The 14,818-nt window shown below is 49.0% G+C and overlaps 1 protein-coding gene across 1 annotated transcript in view; it reads right to left on the bottom strand.

Annotated features, from left to right (window-relative positions):
- The window catches only part of TFCP2L1 (transcription factor CP2 like 1), a 58,599-nt gene extending 45,409 nt beyond the window's left edge, over positions 1 to 13,190 (bottom strand). Inside the window, exons 1-2 of the mRNA XM_023622732.2 lie at positions 13,014 to 13,190; positions 9,355 to 9,506 (exon numbers count right to left, since the gene is read on the bottom strand). Coding sequence (XP_023478500.1) covers positions 9,355 to 9,506; positions 13,014 to 13,075 — 214 coding nt within the window. The 5' untranslated portion in view covers positions 13,076 to 13,190. The remainder of the gene's footprint in view (positions 1 to 9,354; positions 9,507 to 13,013) is intronic.
- Between the last annotated feature and the right edge of the window lie 1,628 nt (positions 13,191 to 14,818).

Raw genomic sequence — 14,818 nt, 5'->3', positions numbered from 1 at the left:
GTGTACAAAAACAACAGGCTTATACATCGAAACCTTGACTCCTCCAAAAATATGATGAAGACTCAGAGAAATCAAAGGTGGCTCAGTTCCCATGAGAAAACAGCAAGAGCCAGCCCTGGAGGCCTAGTGGCTAAAGTTCTATGCACTCTGCTTTGGTGATCTGGGGTCAGGTCCCAGGCACAGACCCACATCACTTGTCTGTCAGTGGCCATGCTGTGGTGGCAGCTCACATAGAAGGACTTATAACTAAAATATGTACTGGGGCTTTGAGGAGGAAAAGAAAGTTTGTCGGTGGTTGTACAGACTGAGAGAAAGCTCAATAACCTAAGAATTATAGTTTGAAATTCAGCTTTTTCCAAGTGGTTCCTTTGGGCCTGCTTTCCACTTGCAGCCCAGGGCAGCGCCCAAGAGGGTCATGGATTAAATTAATCATGTGTTTCTGATGCTTTGACATCTAGGGCCCACCCTGGGTCGGTCGCCCCTCCCAGGACTAGCCGATTCTTTTTTTTTTTTTTTTTTGAGGAAGATTAGCCCTGAGCTAACATCTGCTGCCAATCCTCCTCTTCTTGCTGAGGAAGACTGGCCCTGAGCTAACATCCGTGCCCATCTTCCTTCACTTTATATGCAGGATGCCTGCCACAGCATGGCTTGCCGAGTGGCGCCATGTTCACACCTAGGATCTGAACCGGCGAACCCTGGGCCACTAAAGCAGAACGTGCGAACTTAACCACTGCACCACCGGGCCGGCCCCTAGCCGATTCTTAGAGACAGTAAATGACTAGCTTTTGTGTGTGCCTTTCATACACAAACCAATCAACCCAGAGTCCACAGCCCAACCATCTCCACTATCAGGCTTTCAACAGCTCTCACTCCCAGGGCCGCTATTCCCCTGTGGAATCTCTCCAGAGCCAGCTACCAGACCAGACTAGGGACAGCCCCTCTGCCCCAGAGCCAATCCTACACCTGCTTCCTCTGCCTTGCTGCCTTCCTTCCCCTGGAAGCCACGATAAAGGCTCTTGCCCGTGTTCTCCCCTCAGGCTCTCTGCCTGCTGACCCTGGTGCATCTCCACGTGGCCCTGAGTGGTGCAATGTAGCCCCTCCTCTTGGGGCCTGGGAGTAACTATCTTTTCAATGGTATCATCTCCTTATCTGTTGGCCTCACCATACCTGAAAAATAATAAAAACTATATTTAAAACAGATCAGGAAATCCCCTGCATTCTCAGGTCCCCATGGGAACAGGAGGGGTTGGCCGTGAGGGCAGGGCCACACAGTGACAGGCAGGTTTGATTCAGATCACAGCAGCCACTCTCTAAACATGCACAGGCACAGCAGGGCGTCTGAGGGGTCTTCTCTCTTTAAATTAAGTCTGATTGAGGCCTGTTTCATTCAATGCGTTATTAAGTGATGCTGAGTTTCTTCTTATCAAAGTTTTAATAATTATAATTTCTAATATAGTGTTTGCAGAACACAGATGGTGTTAACATAATTCTTAGGAATATATCATTCCCAGTTCATTGGACCCTCTGGAATTAGATCGTATAAGTGTTATATTTTAACTTAATTAATTGATTAGTTAATCACTTTAATTCATTTAAATTAATTGGTCCACTGTTGGGGCCGGCCCGGTGGTGCAGCAGTTAAGTGTGCATGTTCCGCTTTGGCAGCCTGGGATCCACTGGTTTGGATCCCGGGTGCAGACATGGCACCGCTCATCAAGCCATGCTGTGGCAGGCATCCCACATATAAAGTAGAGGAAGATGGGCACGGATGTTAGCTTAGGGCTAGTCTTCCTCAGCAAAAAGAGGAGGATTAGCAGACGTTAGCTCAGGGCTGATCTTCTCCTTCTTCAAAAAAAAAAAAAATGTTGGCAAGGTATAGAGAAATCGACATTCTTCATTCATTCAAAGAAGTTATGCGTGCCAGGCACTGAACTAGGACTAGCAGTGAACGAGACGTCCAAGGTTTCTGCTTTCAAGAAGTTTCTGTTCCAAGCGTGGTATAGATGGAGAGTAGATGTTGAGGGAGGAGGAAATAAACAATTATTCAGAGAGTTGTTGTTCGTAAAAGTACGAATCAGTCCAACTTCATTGCAGGACAATACGGCAGTATCTATGAAAATGTTGTGCTGGCCTCCTATTTCTAAATAATGACCCTACAGTTATTCTCACTCCTGCTTAAGCACATCGATATGTGTACATGGATGCTCATGTGTACATGGATGCTTGCTGGAGTGCTGGGTGTAACTATGAAGAAAACGGAAATAAGCTTAATGTTCCTCAAGAGAACAAATTATGCAACAGTCATACAATGGATCATCACGTAACCAGGAAAAATCAGCTTTTTTTTTAATGTACCCATGTGGAAAGAATCTGAGGCTATTTTGTTTGGAAAAAAGCAAGTTGCTGAATAGTATGTACAATATGATTCTACTTCTCTTAAAAAGAAAGAGACACACATAATTCCTGTAAGTATAAATGTATGAGTGTCTATATAATTAGATATACATGGGTTAATGTATGACTATACAACTAGACATATGTGGGTTAATGTATGACTAAGAAAAATCTGAGAAGTGGGATACAGGAAGCTTTCTAGAGTATAAATTTCTGTACTGTTTAGCTGTTCTGTTGTCTAAGTATGCGCTACTTTTATACTCAGGAAAAAATGAGAGAAAAATTTTTTTTAAAAAAAAAAGTAATGTATTTAAGGGTGATTTGGTTTACTCAGTTTATATTTCCAAACTTCAGGCTAAAAATTAATCTGGAAAGAAAACTCAGCTACGGAGAAAGGATAACAAAGTAACTAATCCTTTGCCTCATTCCTTAAATTCAAAGTCACTGATGTAACTGGGGAGAGAGGAAAATACAACTGCGTACTTACTATTTGTCAGACATTTGTTACTCACTAATTCTCAAGGCAACCCACAAAGCGAAGCCGTCCCAGCTCCACAGATGAGGAAACTACGGCTCCCAGAGATTAAGTGATTTCCCCAGTGCAGAAGCCGGTGGGATGACAGCGGCCATTCTGCTCCAGTTCTGGGAGCAGCCAAGACTTCCCGGCCTTGAGCTCTGATCTCCCTGGCCATTCCCTCAGGTCGCTGTGGGTGGAGAGCGTGAAGGTGGGGGTGAGGTAGGAGCAACTGATTACGGTTATTTTTGTCCAAGGAGGCATTTTCTCCCCACTCCATTCCCTCCTGGTCCTGTCCTCTCCAAGTTTCACACGCCTGTCCTCAGAGCTGCCTCAGGAGCACCAGGTGGCAGGCACCACTCACGGAAGTGCCTGGCCTAGAACCTGCCTGTAGGAAGTCCTAGGAAAAAAGGCCAGAAAAATGTGTTTCTTCCCTTCTAGAACTCTCTTCATTATCAGATCACAGATCAACCACACCCAGGCTTGCCTGATTATGTGATATGGGAGGAGGAATCCGACTTCACCTCTCTCAGCCTGCTGTCTGTAGAATAAGAATAATACATTCTGGGAGAATCTCTCAAAAGAGAGCCAGACCTGGGGGTCTAGTGGGTAAGACTCCGTGCTCTCACCACCGCGCCCGGCTGCCTTTCCCGGTCAGAGAACCCATCTGTCGGTTGTGATACTGTGGTGGCTGTGTGACCACCCACAGTGGACAGGTTTCAGCAGAGCCTCCAGACAGCCTAGGAAGAAGGACCTGGACACCCACTTCCAGAAAAAATGAGCCATGAAAACCCTGTGAACAGTGGAGCACTGTCTGACGTAGTGCCAGAAGGTGAGAGGACGGCACAGAAGGACCAGGGAGGGTTCCACTCTGCTGTCCAAGGGTCGCTAGGAGTAAATTCTAACGTGCTAAACAAAGTACCACCTAAAGGCTGAGGGCCCCACCTCCCAAGTAAAGCAACCCTTAACAGAACAGCTCCCACTACTTACGAGTCCAGTGCTTTTCGTAATCACAATTTTAAAGACGGTGTTTGAACACCCACATAGGCAACGTCTCCTCAGGGTTATGTCTGCTATCTGTCGTACAGTGAATGAAGAATCAACAGAAAAGTTCACCAGACTTCCTGCCTTTACTCTGTCCCAAAGCTACCACCTTTCCATTCTAACAGGTGCCATTTAGTTCTAGAACCAACCCTGGGTTAATCTTTGAACTGGGAAAAATAAGGATGAAAATAGTAAAAACTGGGGCCGGCTCCGTGGCCGAGTGGTTAAGTTCGCACGCTCTGCTGTGGCGGCCCAGGGTTCGGATCCTGGGCGCGGACACAGCACCGCTCGTCAGGCCACGTTGAGGCGGCCTCCCACATCCCACAACTAGAAGGACTTGCAACTAAGATATACAACTATGTGTGTGTGGGGGGTAGGGGTTTGGGAAATAAAGCAGAAAAAAAAAACACAAACAAACAAAAAAAATAGTAAAAATTTTCAAAATTTCAACTTGATGACCTTGTTAACTTCCAGAATAGGAGTAGGGGCAACACGTGTCCACTTTATTACTAATAATAGCTAACGTGTGAGTGCTCACCACGTGCCAGACACCGTGTTCAGGGCTCTACACGCACTAACGCATCTGACCCATACAGTGGCACCTACTTTGTAGGGGTTTTATTTCCCCCATCTACAGATAAACAAATTGCAGGTCCTGAGATGTCGACTTGCCTGGTCGCTGCCCAGCGGCTCAGCCTCAGCAAGGCAGCCGGCGATTTCAGCCACCTGGTCTACCTATCCAGCCATATCAGTCACACTCCTAACATTCTAAACCCTAGTCATCCTAAACCATTTAGGAGTCTTTGGAATGACCGTGTGCTTAACTCCACCCTACCCCCACCCCATTCTTGCCTTTGCACATGGCTTTTCTCTCTTCTCACCGAACCACGCTCTCCTTCCAATGGACAGGAAGTTTTATTCCATGCGTGAATGAAAGTAAGACTCCTGTAAAAATTCATTGCTATATTTAAGATGCAAGAGTTGCTCTGGTAGGAAATACCAAAGCTTTCTCCGTAACAAACAATTCTTGCAAAGTTGTTTCTTATCTCAAAGCCAGAATTCCCTACACAGATTGCCTAAGGTTGACTTTCCTCTGTTCTCCTCCCCCGCCACCCACCTCATCCCTGCCCTCTGGCTCCAGCCTTCAGGAAAGATCCACAGTGACCTTTGGCCACTGCCAAAGAGGTTGATCTGGAAATTTGCAGCCTTCCATTTAATAGCTGTCTACCACTTCTCCTTGGGACTCCATTTCAGAGGAAAAGGACATACTTTGTTTTTCAAACCATTTTCAATTTTGACCACATCCAAAATTAGCCATTGGGCTTGGTGACAGGACACGCACACGTAACACACCTTGCCCAAGCGACATGATGTCAAGGCATTGGTCTGACACTGCACTGAGAAATGAGCATCCAATGGTTTAAACGACTTTTTGATTTATAGATACAGCATCCTTTCCATGTTTTCAGAGAACTTTAAACACATCATCACAAACACATCACATACTTCTATGGGGACGGCCCCACAGAAATAATGCAATAAACATCATAAGGCCAATGCAAAAACGTTAAATATTTAACAGCAAACCTTTCGATTAATCAAAAAGGTTTTGACTGATGTGTCAAAACTACTTTTTTCTTAAACTGAATCGATGCCTAATTGTCATACGATGTAGAAGGATTTAAAGGCTACTTTAATTAAGGTATACCAAAAAAGATAGCCAGTACAGCAATACTGATAATAGCAACAGAGAGAGAAGACAGAAAAATAAAATGGAAATAAACTAAATCACGCCTATTTTTTAATTTTTTGAATATTCATAGAGCACCTACCATCAAGGCACCAGGCTTAACGCTGGGGACACAACGTTAAAAAGACAGGGCTCTGCCCTCACAGGGCTTCCATTCTTTGTGGGGGACAGAAACTAAAATAATTACACTGTATATTTTCTTCCAGCAGTTATGACAATACTCTGCCCTAATTAACAAGAGGAAATAGTGAAATAATATGCAGACATTTTAAATGATGTTTAAGAGGCTTTAATAACAGTAGAAAACGCTATTACAAGAATGGTGTTTAATAAGAGAAACAATTTTATAAAGCACATGATCTCATCAATGTTTACAAAAAGACAAAAGGAAGATTCAATGGCCGTAAAATTCATCTTTGAGAATAAATTATCCCGAATGGCTAAGAAAAATGACGAAAGAAACTTCTGCACCTAAACAGGGAAATATATATTATATATATAAAATATATATATAATTAGTTCAATGAGCAAGGAGCAAGAATCAACAAACGTCAGGGCTTCAGGACAAACATGTCTATAAGGGTCTGTTCCTGGACTAATACTTTAGAATATGGTTTTGTAAATGTTTAAAAAGTGGCATTTTCAAGCCAGTGAGAAAAGGATAAACTAGGGAATAACTAGTAGGTTAACTATTTCAAAAAATAAACCAACTTAGACCTTTACAGCACATCATAAATTCCAGTGCAACATATGATAGTATAAATCTCACTGGTAAAGCTGAAAAAATATAATTTATGTAGTAATAATCTAAAACATCAGTAAATGACTAACTGTTAAGTTTCCAACAAAAATTCCAAGTGCATTTCAATGTTAAAATTTAGAAAACGTTCAATGAAATGTAGGAAACTACTAAGCTGATTTTGGGGTGGGCAGGTATTCTAAGCATAAAATAATCATTTTAAAAGATTGAAGATCTGACCATAGACATTTAAAATAAATTTCTACACAGAAAAAAAATCATGACATATATCCCACACTATAAATATAGTTATCACAAAATAAATAAAGTTAAATGGCCAGCAACTGACAGGAAAAATGTTTGCAACATACGGCAGCTAAAAGGTTGATGTTTTTCATAGACGGTATGCTCTTACGACCAACAAGATATACACATTCCAGTAGAAAAATGTGCAAAGGACATGAACATAATTGATGGAGAAATAAAAAAGATTGATAAATATATTTTAAAATATTCAACCACCTTAGCAATGATAGAAATGCCAGTTTAAGATTAAATTCTGTTTCACTAATCAGATGAAAACAATAACATCCAATATTGGGAAAAAGACAGTAAAATGTACCCTGCTAGCTAGCGTGTAAATTAGTACATTCTGCTGAGAAGGCAATTTGGGAAAATGTATCAAAAGCCTTATTCAAACCTTTTAATCCAGTAATTCTACTTCTAAGGTATTTATCTAAAAAAAAAATAAATAATCAACATTTCACACAAAGACAACAACTGAATACTAAGTGTCCCTACTATGAAACTCATCAAAGTAACAGAACTACGAAATGTAATCGTATGCAACCATTACAAAAATTTAAGTTCTCAAAGCATTTTTAACGACAGATGAAAAGTTCACAAACACAGTAAATGAAGAAAACAGGATCTATCTCGGTAGCCTGATCATAATTTTAAAAGATGTATACACAAATACGTAGAAATCAAGTTGGCAGTGGTTCTCAGGTGAAATTAGAGGAGACTTCAATTTTATTTTTCTTTTAATTCTCTTCCTTATACTTTTATAAATCTTTCAAATTTTCCATAATGAACATGTATTGTTTAATAATCAGGAAAATGTAACTTAAAAAATATCTACAGTAAATATACCAAATTAACACAGGCTGGTAAGACCATGGGGCAACTGCTTTTCCCTCTTTTAACTTACCTACATTAAGCAAAAGATAACTTTTTAAAAGATCTAGTATGTTGACTGCCAAACATTGTCCAAAGGGGACCGATTAGAGGGGGAGGGGGTGGGGGAGGGGGTGGGGGCGGGGAAGGCAGGCAGAGGCCTCACAGGGTGGGGAAGAGGCGGCACACAGGGTCCAGGGCCTCAGACCACTCGGTGCTCAGCACTGCAGGAGGGCCAGAAACAAGAACTACCTTGGAGCTAAACGCTCAGTAAACATCACCCCATTTCTCCATGCCACATTTAGGCAAGAAAGCAGAAGCCCAGAGAGGAAATCGAGACTGCTCAAAGGTACACCACAAGTGGGTGGCATTTGACCTTCCATGAAAGAGAAAGGAAAACGGCCGAGGCCATTCCACAAACAAGCACAGAGGTATTCCTCCACATGGCCACAGCACTGTCACCAACGGCCACCGGCCTCCACTAAGGGAGCACAGATCTCAGGGCCTGAGCCAGTGCACTCCTGCTGACTGGGTTTGGCTTGGCGACCAACGGAGGCCACAGCGCTACCCACAGGGATAAGCAGGCCCTTCCAATGGGCCACGTCAACAACGGGAGGGGTCGTTTCCACCTGGCAGCAGACGCAGAGCCGCCTGAGAACCATTCTGAGCTGGTTCCCTGGCCTAGAAGCCTGCAAGTTCACAGTCAGAGGACAGCCTGATGATCAGGTTGGATTTCCTCCCCAGCTGGCTCCAAACTGAGGAGTCAAAGTTCCACAGAAAGGAGGCAGCCCGTGTAGACACACCGAGAGCACACTGCAGCTGCCCCCCGCAATTCGGTGAACCCTCCAGAAAGCGCTGTGTGCCCCGGCCCTCTGCTCTCCCCATGAAAATCGAGGGGCAATTAATCCACTGGACGCCGCAGAGCCTACAACGTGACCCAGGAGGGAAGTGCAATAAACACATACATATAATCACACAGAAACCACAAAAACGCCATCCGTCAGGACACTGATCTACGTGTCCAGATAAAGGGAATCGGCAAACGAACAGCCACTGTCATACCAGGCAATTCACACCCCTTCACTCTTTGAAACAAAAATTACACTCCTCATTTTACACATGAAAATTCTGAAGCTCAGAGAAATAGAAAAGGCAGCTCAAAGTCCCAGAGCTGGGAAGTGCCGGAGTTGGAATTCCACCTTCAAAGCCCGTGCCACTTCTCTCAGCATGCGGTCGGCAATCTCGTCCCCGTGGTCACAAAGGGCCTCTGCCCGGCCGTGTGGAATCCAGGCCCCGCGCTGCGCTAGGCAGGGCCTGTCTTCCCACAACTGCCAGGTACAGCTCCAGAAACGAGAGCATTATACCTAATATACCAAAGGTGCTCAATCTATACCCAGAAAAGGACATCAGTCCTGGTACAGTAAATAGTAATTATAACAATGGCTGCCAATCACTGACCATCTGCTCTGTGAAATGCCTGTAGGAGGATCGTGACATATATTACCCACGTTTGACCCAAGTAACAACACAGTGGATGTGTCCACTTTTCAGATGAAGACACTGAGGCTCAAGGAGGTCTCAGAGCTAGGAAATGGACTCTATCTGACACCACAGCCTCCTTCCGGAACCCAACCTCTCCCACTGTGGCAGGTCATGAGGCCCAATGAGTTGCTCAGGTCAACTCCGAATTCCTTCTGGGCAGTTCCCCCAGCCCCAGCCCAGGGCTCCAGCCACTACCTTGGTTGAGGTAGGTCAGCGTCTCTTCGTGCAGCTTCACAGCGGGGGACGTGGCGGCACACAGCACGTACTGCAGGGGCGGCAGGCGGGCCTCGTTCTGGGGGGACAGCTGGGGCTCCTCCTGCTTGAAGATGGGCAGGGCGAGCACATCGCTGCAACACACAGGAGGGAGCCGTCAGGAACTGAGCCCAAGGAGCCCGTTTGCAAAGACAGAGCCAAGGCAGCGAGGCAGAGGCAGACCTCGGGCTTCCAGGGCAGTGCAGCCACGCACGTTACAGCCGCAGGTTCGGCTCCCGATCCCGCCGTCACTCCAAGATGCTTTCAAACAATGAACCATTCCTTGATGATTCTATCTTCACTCAACAACTCTCAGATTTATTCAGTCCAATCATCAAGGAAGTAAAAATACAAAGTTACCTACTATCTACAAATTACAGAAAGCTCTGTGACAAAGCAACTAGCCGCCACGGAGAGAACTTCAGATGCCATAGGATTTCCATCCACGAGAGACTGCTCGTTATAAAGTCTTGCTTTTAGAATAAGAATCTGAACAAAATTTTAATCTTTTAAATAAACTATTCTATTTATTGGCTACTTTTCAGACCAATACAACCCTCTCCTCAGGGCTCCATCCACTCTGCAAATACACAAACAGTTTGCCGTACTCACCCAAGTTGAGACATTGCCCCACCCTTCTAAAAAAAGGACAGCTGGCCCACAACCCTGATTTTAAGGGTCATACTAATGTCTCCTAAATGCAAAACAAGAAGGACGGACCTTGGTCTCAATTCAGTCTTCTTATCCAAATGGAAAATATTGAGATGGTCAAGATTCTTTTCCTCTACCTCTAAACAAAATCCCCCGCCATACCCAAAGCCAGCAGCCTCGCCTCAGCCTGACTGGAGCACCTGTTTCTAGGTGTATTTTTTAAATACCCTCGCAAGGCGAAAAGAAATCCTTGAGAACACGAGCGACCTGTGAGCAGGAGAGACTTGTTTAGGACCTCTAGATTACGAACAGCACGGAAACAGGTGCCCAAAAAGTGCCCCTGCCCTTATCTAGACCCTTCTTCCGTGTGTCCCGGCTATGAATCAGATTCGCTGACCCCTCTTCACTAGATAAACAGCAGAGTCATTGGGACAATCTGTACCTCGTAGGACACAATAAACAAGTGTCTCCAAAATACAAACCCAGCACACATCCCAGCAACGTCTAGCCAGTTCTCAGAGGGAAAAGTCTGGCTTGGGGCACACCTGGAAAACCTGCCACCACCCGCTGCCCAAAGGTGAGCACACGGTGCTGCCTCGGCTCCCCCACGCTGCGCCTCCCACTCAGCAGCCCGGGCACACGCCCAGCCCAAGGGGTTATCGAGGAACAGAGGAGAAGTGGGCAGGCCTGCTCACCTGGCTTGCATCACTTCGTGTTTGCCCAGACCACGTTAAGTTAATAATCCATGGGCTGCTGCCTTTAAATAAGGGGGGAGGTGGGGGTTAGAACCATCACTCAACAGTAACTTGTTTCAAGCCTGGCATCCTTATTTGCCAAGGAATAAAAGTCACGAGAACATCAAACACAGAGGGAAGAAAGGAGTAAAGGCCACTGCCTGGCGAGGTCAGACGGTTTGCAGAGGCTCTGCAGGGTGAGGAGACAACCAAAACCAAAATACGGAACCAAGGAAAAGGACAAGACCCTCACTCTAGAGTCGGGGGGAGGAGTGGTGTATTCACTGACCCCCACCTTGGCCTTCCCTGAGGCCAACCTCTGCAAGGGCAAAAAACCCATCTTCCAGAAGCGAGATAAAAGAAGAGCCTGGACCCACGGCTTCTTTACCCATGGTCCCAAAATGACCCCAGAAACCAAGAGGGCTGCATGACACCTTTCGCCCCAACTCCCACCCCACTCCCCTCCCCTCTCTTAAAGCCATACCCAAATCCTAAAAGGTGTCTGAGATATTCCACAGACAAATGTCAATCTCAGTACCAGAGGCACTGCCCATGCAAGAGAATCACTCCCTCATGGGATGCCATTTTAGGTATCCAGGAAGTTTTAAACACACTCACCCTCCACTCAGGGTCACCTTCAAAATCATTTTTTCTTTTTTTTGAGGAAGATTAGCCCTAAGCTTACATCCACTGCCAATCCTCCTCTTTTTTTGCTGAGGAAGAGTGGCCCTGAGCTAACATCCGTGCCCATCTTCCTCTATTTTATATGTAGGACGTCTGTCACTGCATGGCTTGACGAGCAGCGCATAGTCCACGCCCGGGATCCAAACCGGTGACCCCCAGAGCCACCGAAGTGAAGCGGGTCAACTCAACCACTATGCCTCCCAGCCAGCCTCTCACACTCATTTTTAAAATATGGCAACACACCTAACGGCCACAAAGCAAAATTTAGGCAAAACTACAACTAAAACTTCTTTGTGCAAGAAAGTAAAAATGTATTCCGCAGCAGCATTTCATGTAAGGGAATGGACACAATCTCCTGCTAGGGAATTAACCTCTGCCCACTGGGCTTCCACCATCCCCCAGCGCAGCCCCCTCTGCTGACATCACCGCGCCAGCACGAGCCCTCCAGTCCTCGGTGAAGACCGGCGACGGACTACGCGGTCTGCCACCACTCTGGCCCGCGAATAAAGAACAGCGGACACGCCGGTCCAACCCAGCCACTCCTCCGCCTTCTGGAGGGGCATGTCTTCGGGGAGGACTGCTGGACAGACACCGACCAGAAGCCAGGATTCCCAGCTGGCTCGTCCTGTTAAATCTGAAGGAGAACAGCTTTGGGGCCAAAAAAAGCACGCAGGGTGCCTCTCACTTTGGATCTGCCAATGCCAGCGACTCCCTCGGCCTTGCAGGTCACCTCCGAGCACATACCAAATGCCCTTTGGGTTAAATTAGACACATTTCATAAACTGTGACTAGGATGGAAATAAAGACAGGCTAAAGCTGGTTCTGGCGAGTTCAGAAAGCGAACTGACTGCCCATTAGTCCCCTGCCAGCTGCAGAACAGAGAAAAACAATCCTCCGGGAACTGAAGCGCACGGGGTCCTCCTCCCTAAAGGGGACAGGAGAGAACTCTGCAGAACAGGCAGGGCTGACCTTTCCCTTTGAAGGGCACTCGTCCAGTCCCTGCAGAAGAAAGTTTCCCGCCTAGGGCACTAGACGTGGGGCCTCGGCCAAGGGAGGCGCGACCACCTGGAGGGAGCGCACCTGTCCCCCAGCCCCCGCCCGCCGCCGTCTCGCTGGCCCCTCGGTGCGACCGAGGACGCTGGAGAGGGCGCGAGTCCGGGCGAGGGGCCCGGGCGGCGAGGGCAACGCGCAGCGAGCCAGACCTCCCGGGACAGGCACCAGACGGAGGGTAGGAAGCTGCCTCTTCTCCGACGCGCGGGCAGCGACGCGGGGAGGCGGCGGCGCTGCCGGGGCCACAGGGGCGCGCGGGGCCCGCGTCCGTCCGTCCGTCCGTCTGTCCCGAGGCGGGAGGCGGGATCCGGGCGGCTCTTGGCCCCAGCGCCCGGAGGGCGGATGGGGAGGCAGGGGCGCAGCGAGGGCGCCCTGGCGTCCGGGCCCCGGAGCTCCCCGCCCGGTCCTCGGACGCCCGCCAGCGCCTCGCCCGCCGCCCCGCCGAGCCCGGGCTGCGCCCGTCGGGGGCGGCGCGGGCCTTACCGCAGGTAGCTGCCGGCGTTGTGCTGGTTGTAGTGCTCGGGCTGCGTGTGCCAGAACAGCATGGCTGGAGCTCTGAGCCCGCCCCGAGCGGCCGGGCGCGCAGCGAACGGGCCGCGGGCCGAGGGCGCACCGGCACCTGGAGGCAGCGCTGCCGCCGCCCGCCGCCGCCGCGCCTTTATGGACGGCCCGGGGGCGGGGCCGCCGCCAGACCCGCCCAGGCCGCGCTGCAGGGAGGCGGCTCCGGGGCCCCGCACCTGGCCGAGCCGAGCCGCGGGCGCGCCCTTCCCGGGCCGCCAGGCGGGTGGCGCGGCGCGGGGCGGCCCCCGAGGGTGGGTCTGCGGCGACCCTCGGCGGCCTCGTGCGCCTCCTCCGCGCGCCACTCTCGACGTTGTGCTCAGCGCGGGTCCCCGAGCGAGCGAGCGAGCGGTGCCGTCGCGGGGGAGAGACCGCTCTGTGCTGGACGTCGGGGACCGCGGCCCACACTCTGTGCCCTCTCGCCTTGCTCGTGGTTTTTCATAGCACTTCACGCTCTCGGAAATCGTGGTGTTTTTTCTTTTAATTTATACTTTCGTATTGATTGTCTTTCCCAATAGAACGTAAGCTCCAAGAGGGTAAGGCCTGGACTCTGTAACTCACCGCGTTGTCCCCACTACCTAGAAAAGCGCTTGGGACATAGTAAGTGCTCGATAAATATTTGTTGAATAAGTATGAAAGAAAGGAATGCATCAAGTGAATAATCAGAGAAGGCTTCCTGGAGGAGGTGACATTGAGCTGAGGCCTTATGCATGCAGAGGAAGTATCTCTGGACATCTGGAGAGAAGATGGTTCCAGGCAGGGGCAAGGGTAATTGCCGAGGCCCTGAGACTGCCCTTCTTTGATATGGCTGGGACTGGGTCCCAAGGGGGCAGCAGAGGAGATGAGATGGGAGTGGTGAGTGGGGCAGATCATGGAGGGCCTGGCAGGCCCTAGCAGGGAGCTGAGATTTTATCCTGTGTGTTTCAAGCAGAGGACTTGCATATCTGATTTGCCTTTTGGAAAGATCAATCTGGATAGAGTGTCGACAGGGGGTCGTGGGGTCAGGGCAGTGAGGAGGGAGTGGAGGTCAAGGAGCTGTGAGCCACCCCAGGTGATATCCAGACCCACACTACATGGCACAGCGCCTGGCTCAGAAGAGCTGTCCCTTAGTCTTCATCTAATGGAAGGAAGCCCCACAAACACCTGGGCCCAGAACTCCCTGCTCCCCGAGGAGGGAGGTAGATAAACTCCCCCTCACCTCCCTCTGCTCTTGCGCTGCGTCCCCCTTCAAGGAAGGACTCCTGCACCAGCCACAGGGTGTGCTGTGAGCCCAGCGAGGTGACAGCCCCCAGCCCCCGGGGACGCCTCTGCTGCAGAGCCCTTCGCCCAGGGTCGCACCCCAGTGCGGGCAGTCCTGGTGCCTGTCAAGCTGGGGGTATAAAAGTCTGGCCATCTCCACTGATGGCTGTTCTAGCCCCAGGCCTCCCCATGGGGCCAGTCGAAGCTGAAGCTGTCACGGGAGTTCCCCCAGTCCACTCCTGCTTCCTTCCCACCCCTTCACAGGTGTTAATCTCCCGGGAACTTCCTAATAAATATACTGAACACTGAGCTCCGTCTGAGGGTCCATAACAAGCACAGCCTTTAAGTAGGAGGCACTCTGGGGTGGTGTGGACAGAGCATGTCCTTTCCTGGATTCTTTCCGAGAGCACCTGCCACGTGCCAGGCGTGGCACTGGGTGCTGGGCTGCGAGCTTGCGTTCTAACTGGAGAGGCCGAAGCGTGGGCAGCAAG

Source organism: Equus caballus, chromosome 18 (genome assembly GCF_041296265.1).
Source record: "Equus caballus isolate H_3958 breed thoroughbred chromosome 18, TB-T2T, whole genome shotgun sequence".
NCBI classification, from domain to species: Eukaryota; Metazoa; Chordata; class Mammalia; order Perissodactyla; family Equidae; genus Equus; species Equus caballus.
Note: the sequence above shows the minus strand (reverse complement) of the source record. Positions and strands in the feature narration are given on the sequence as shown.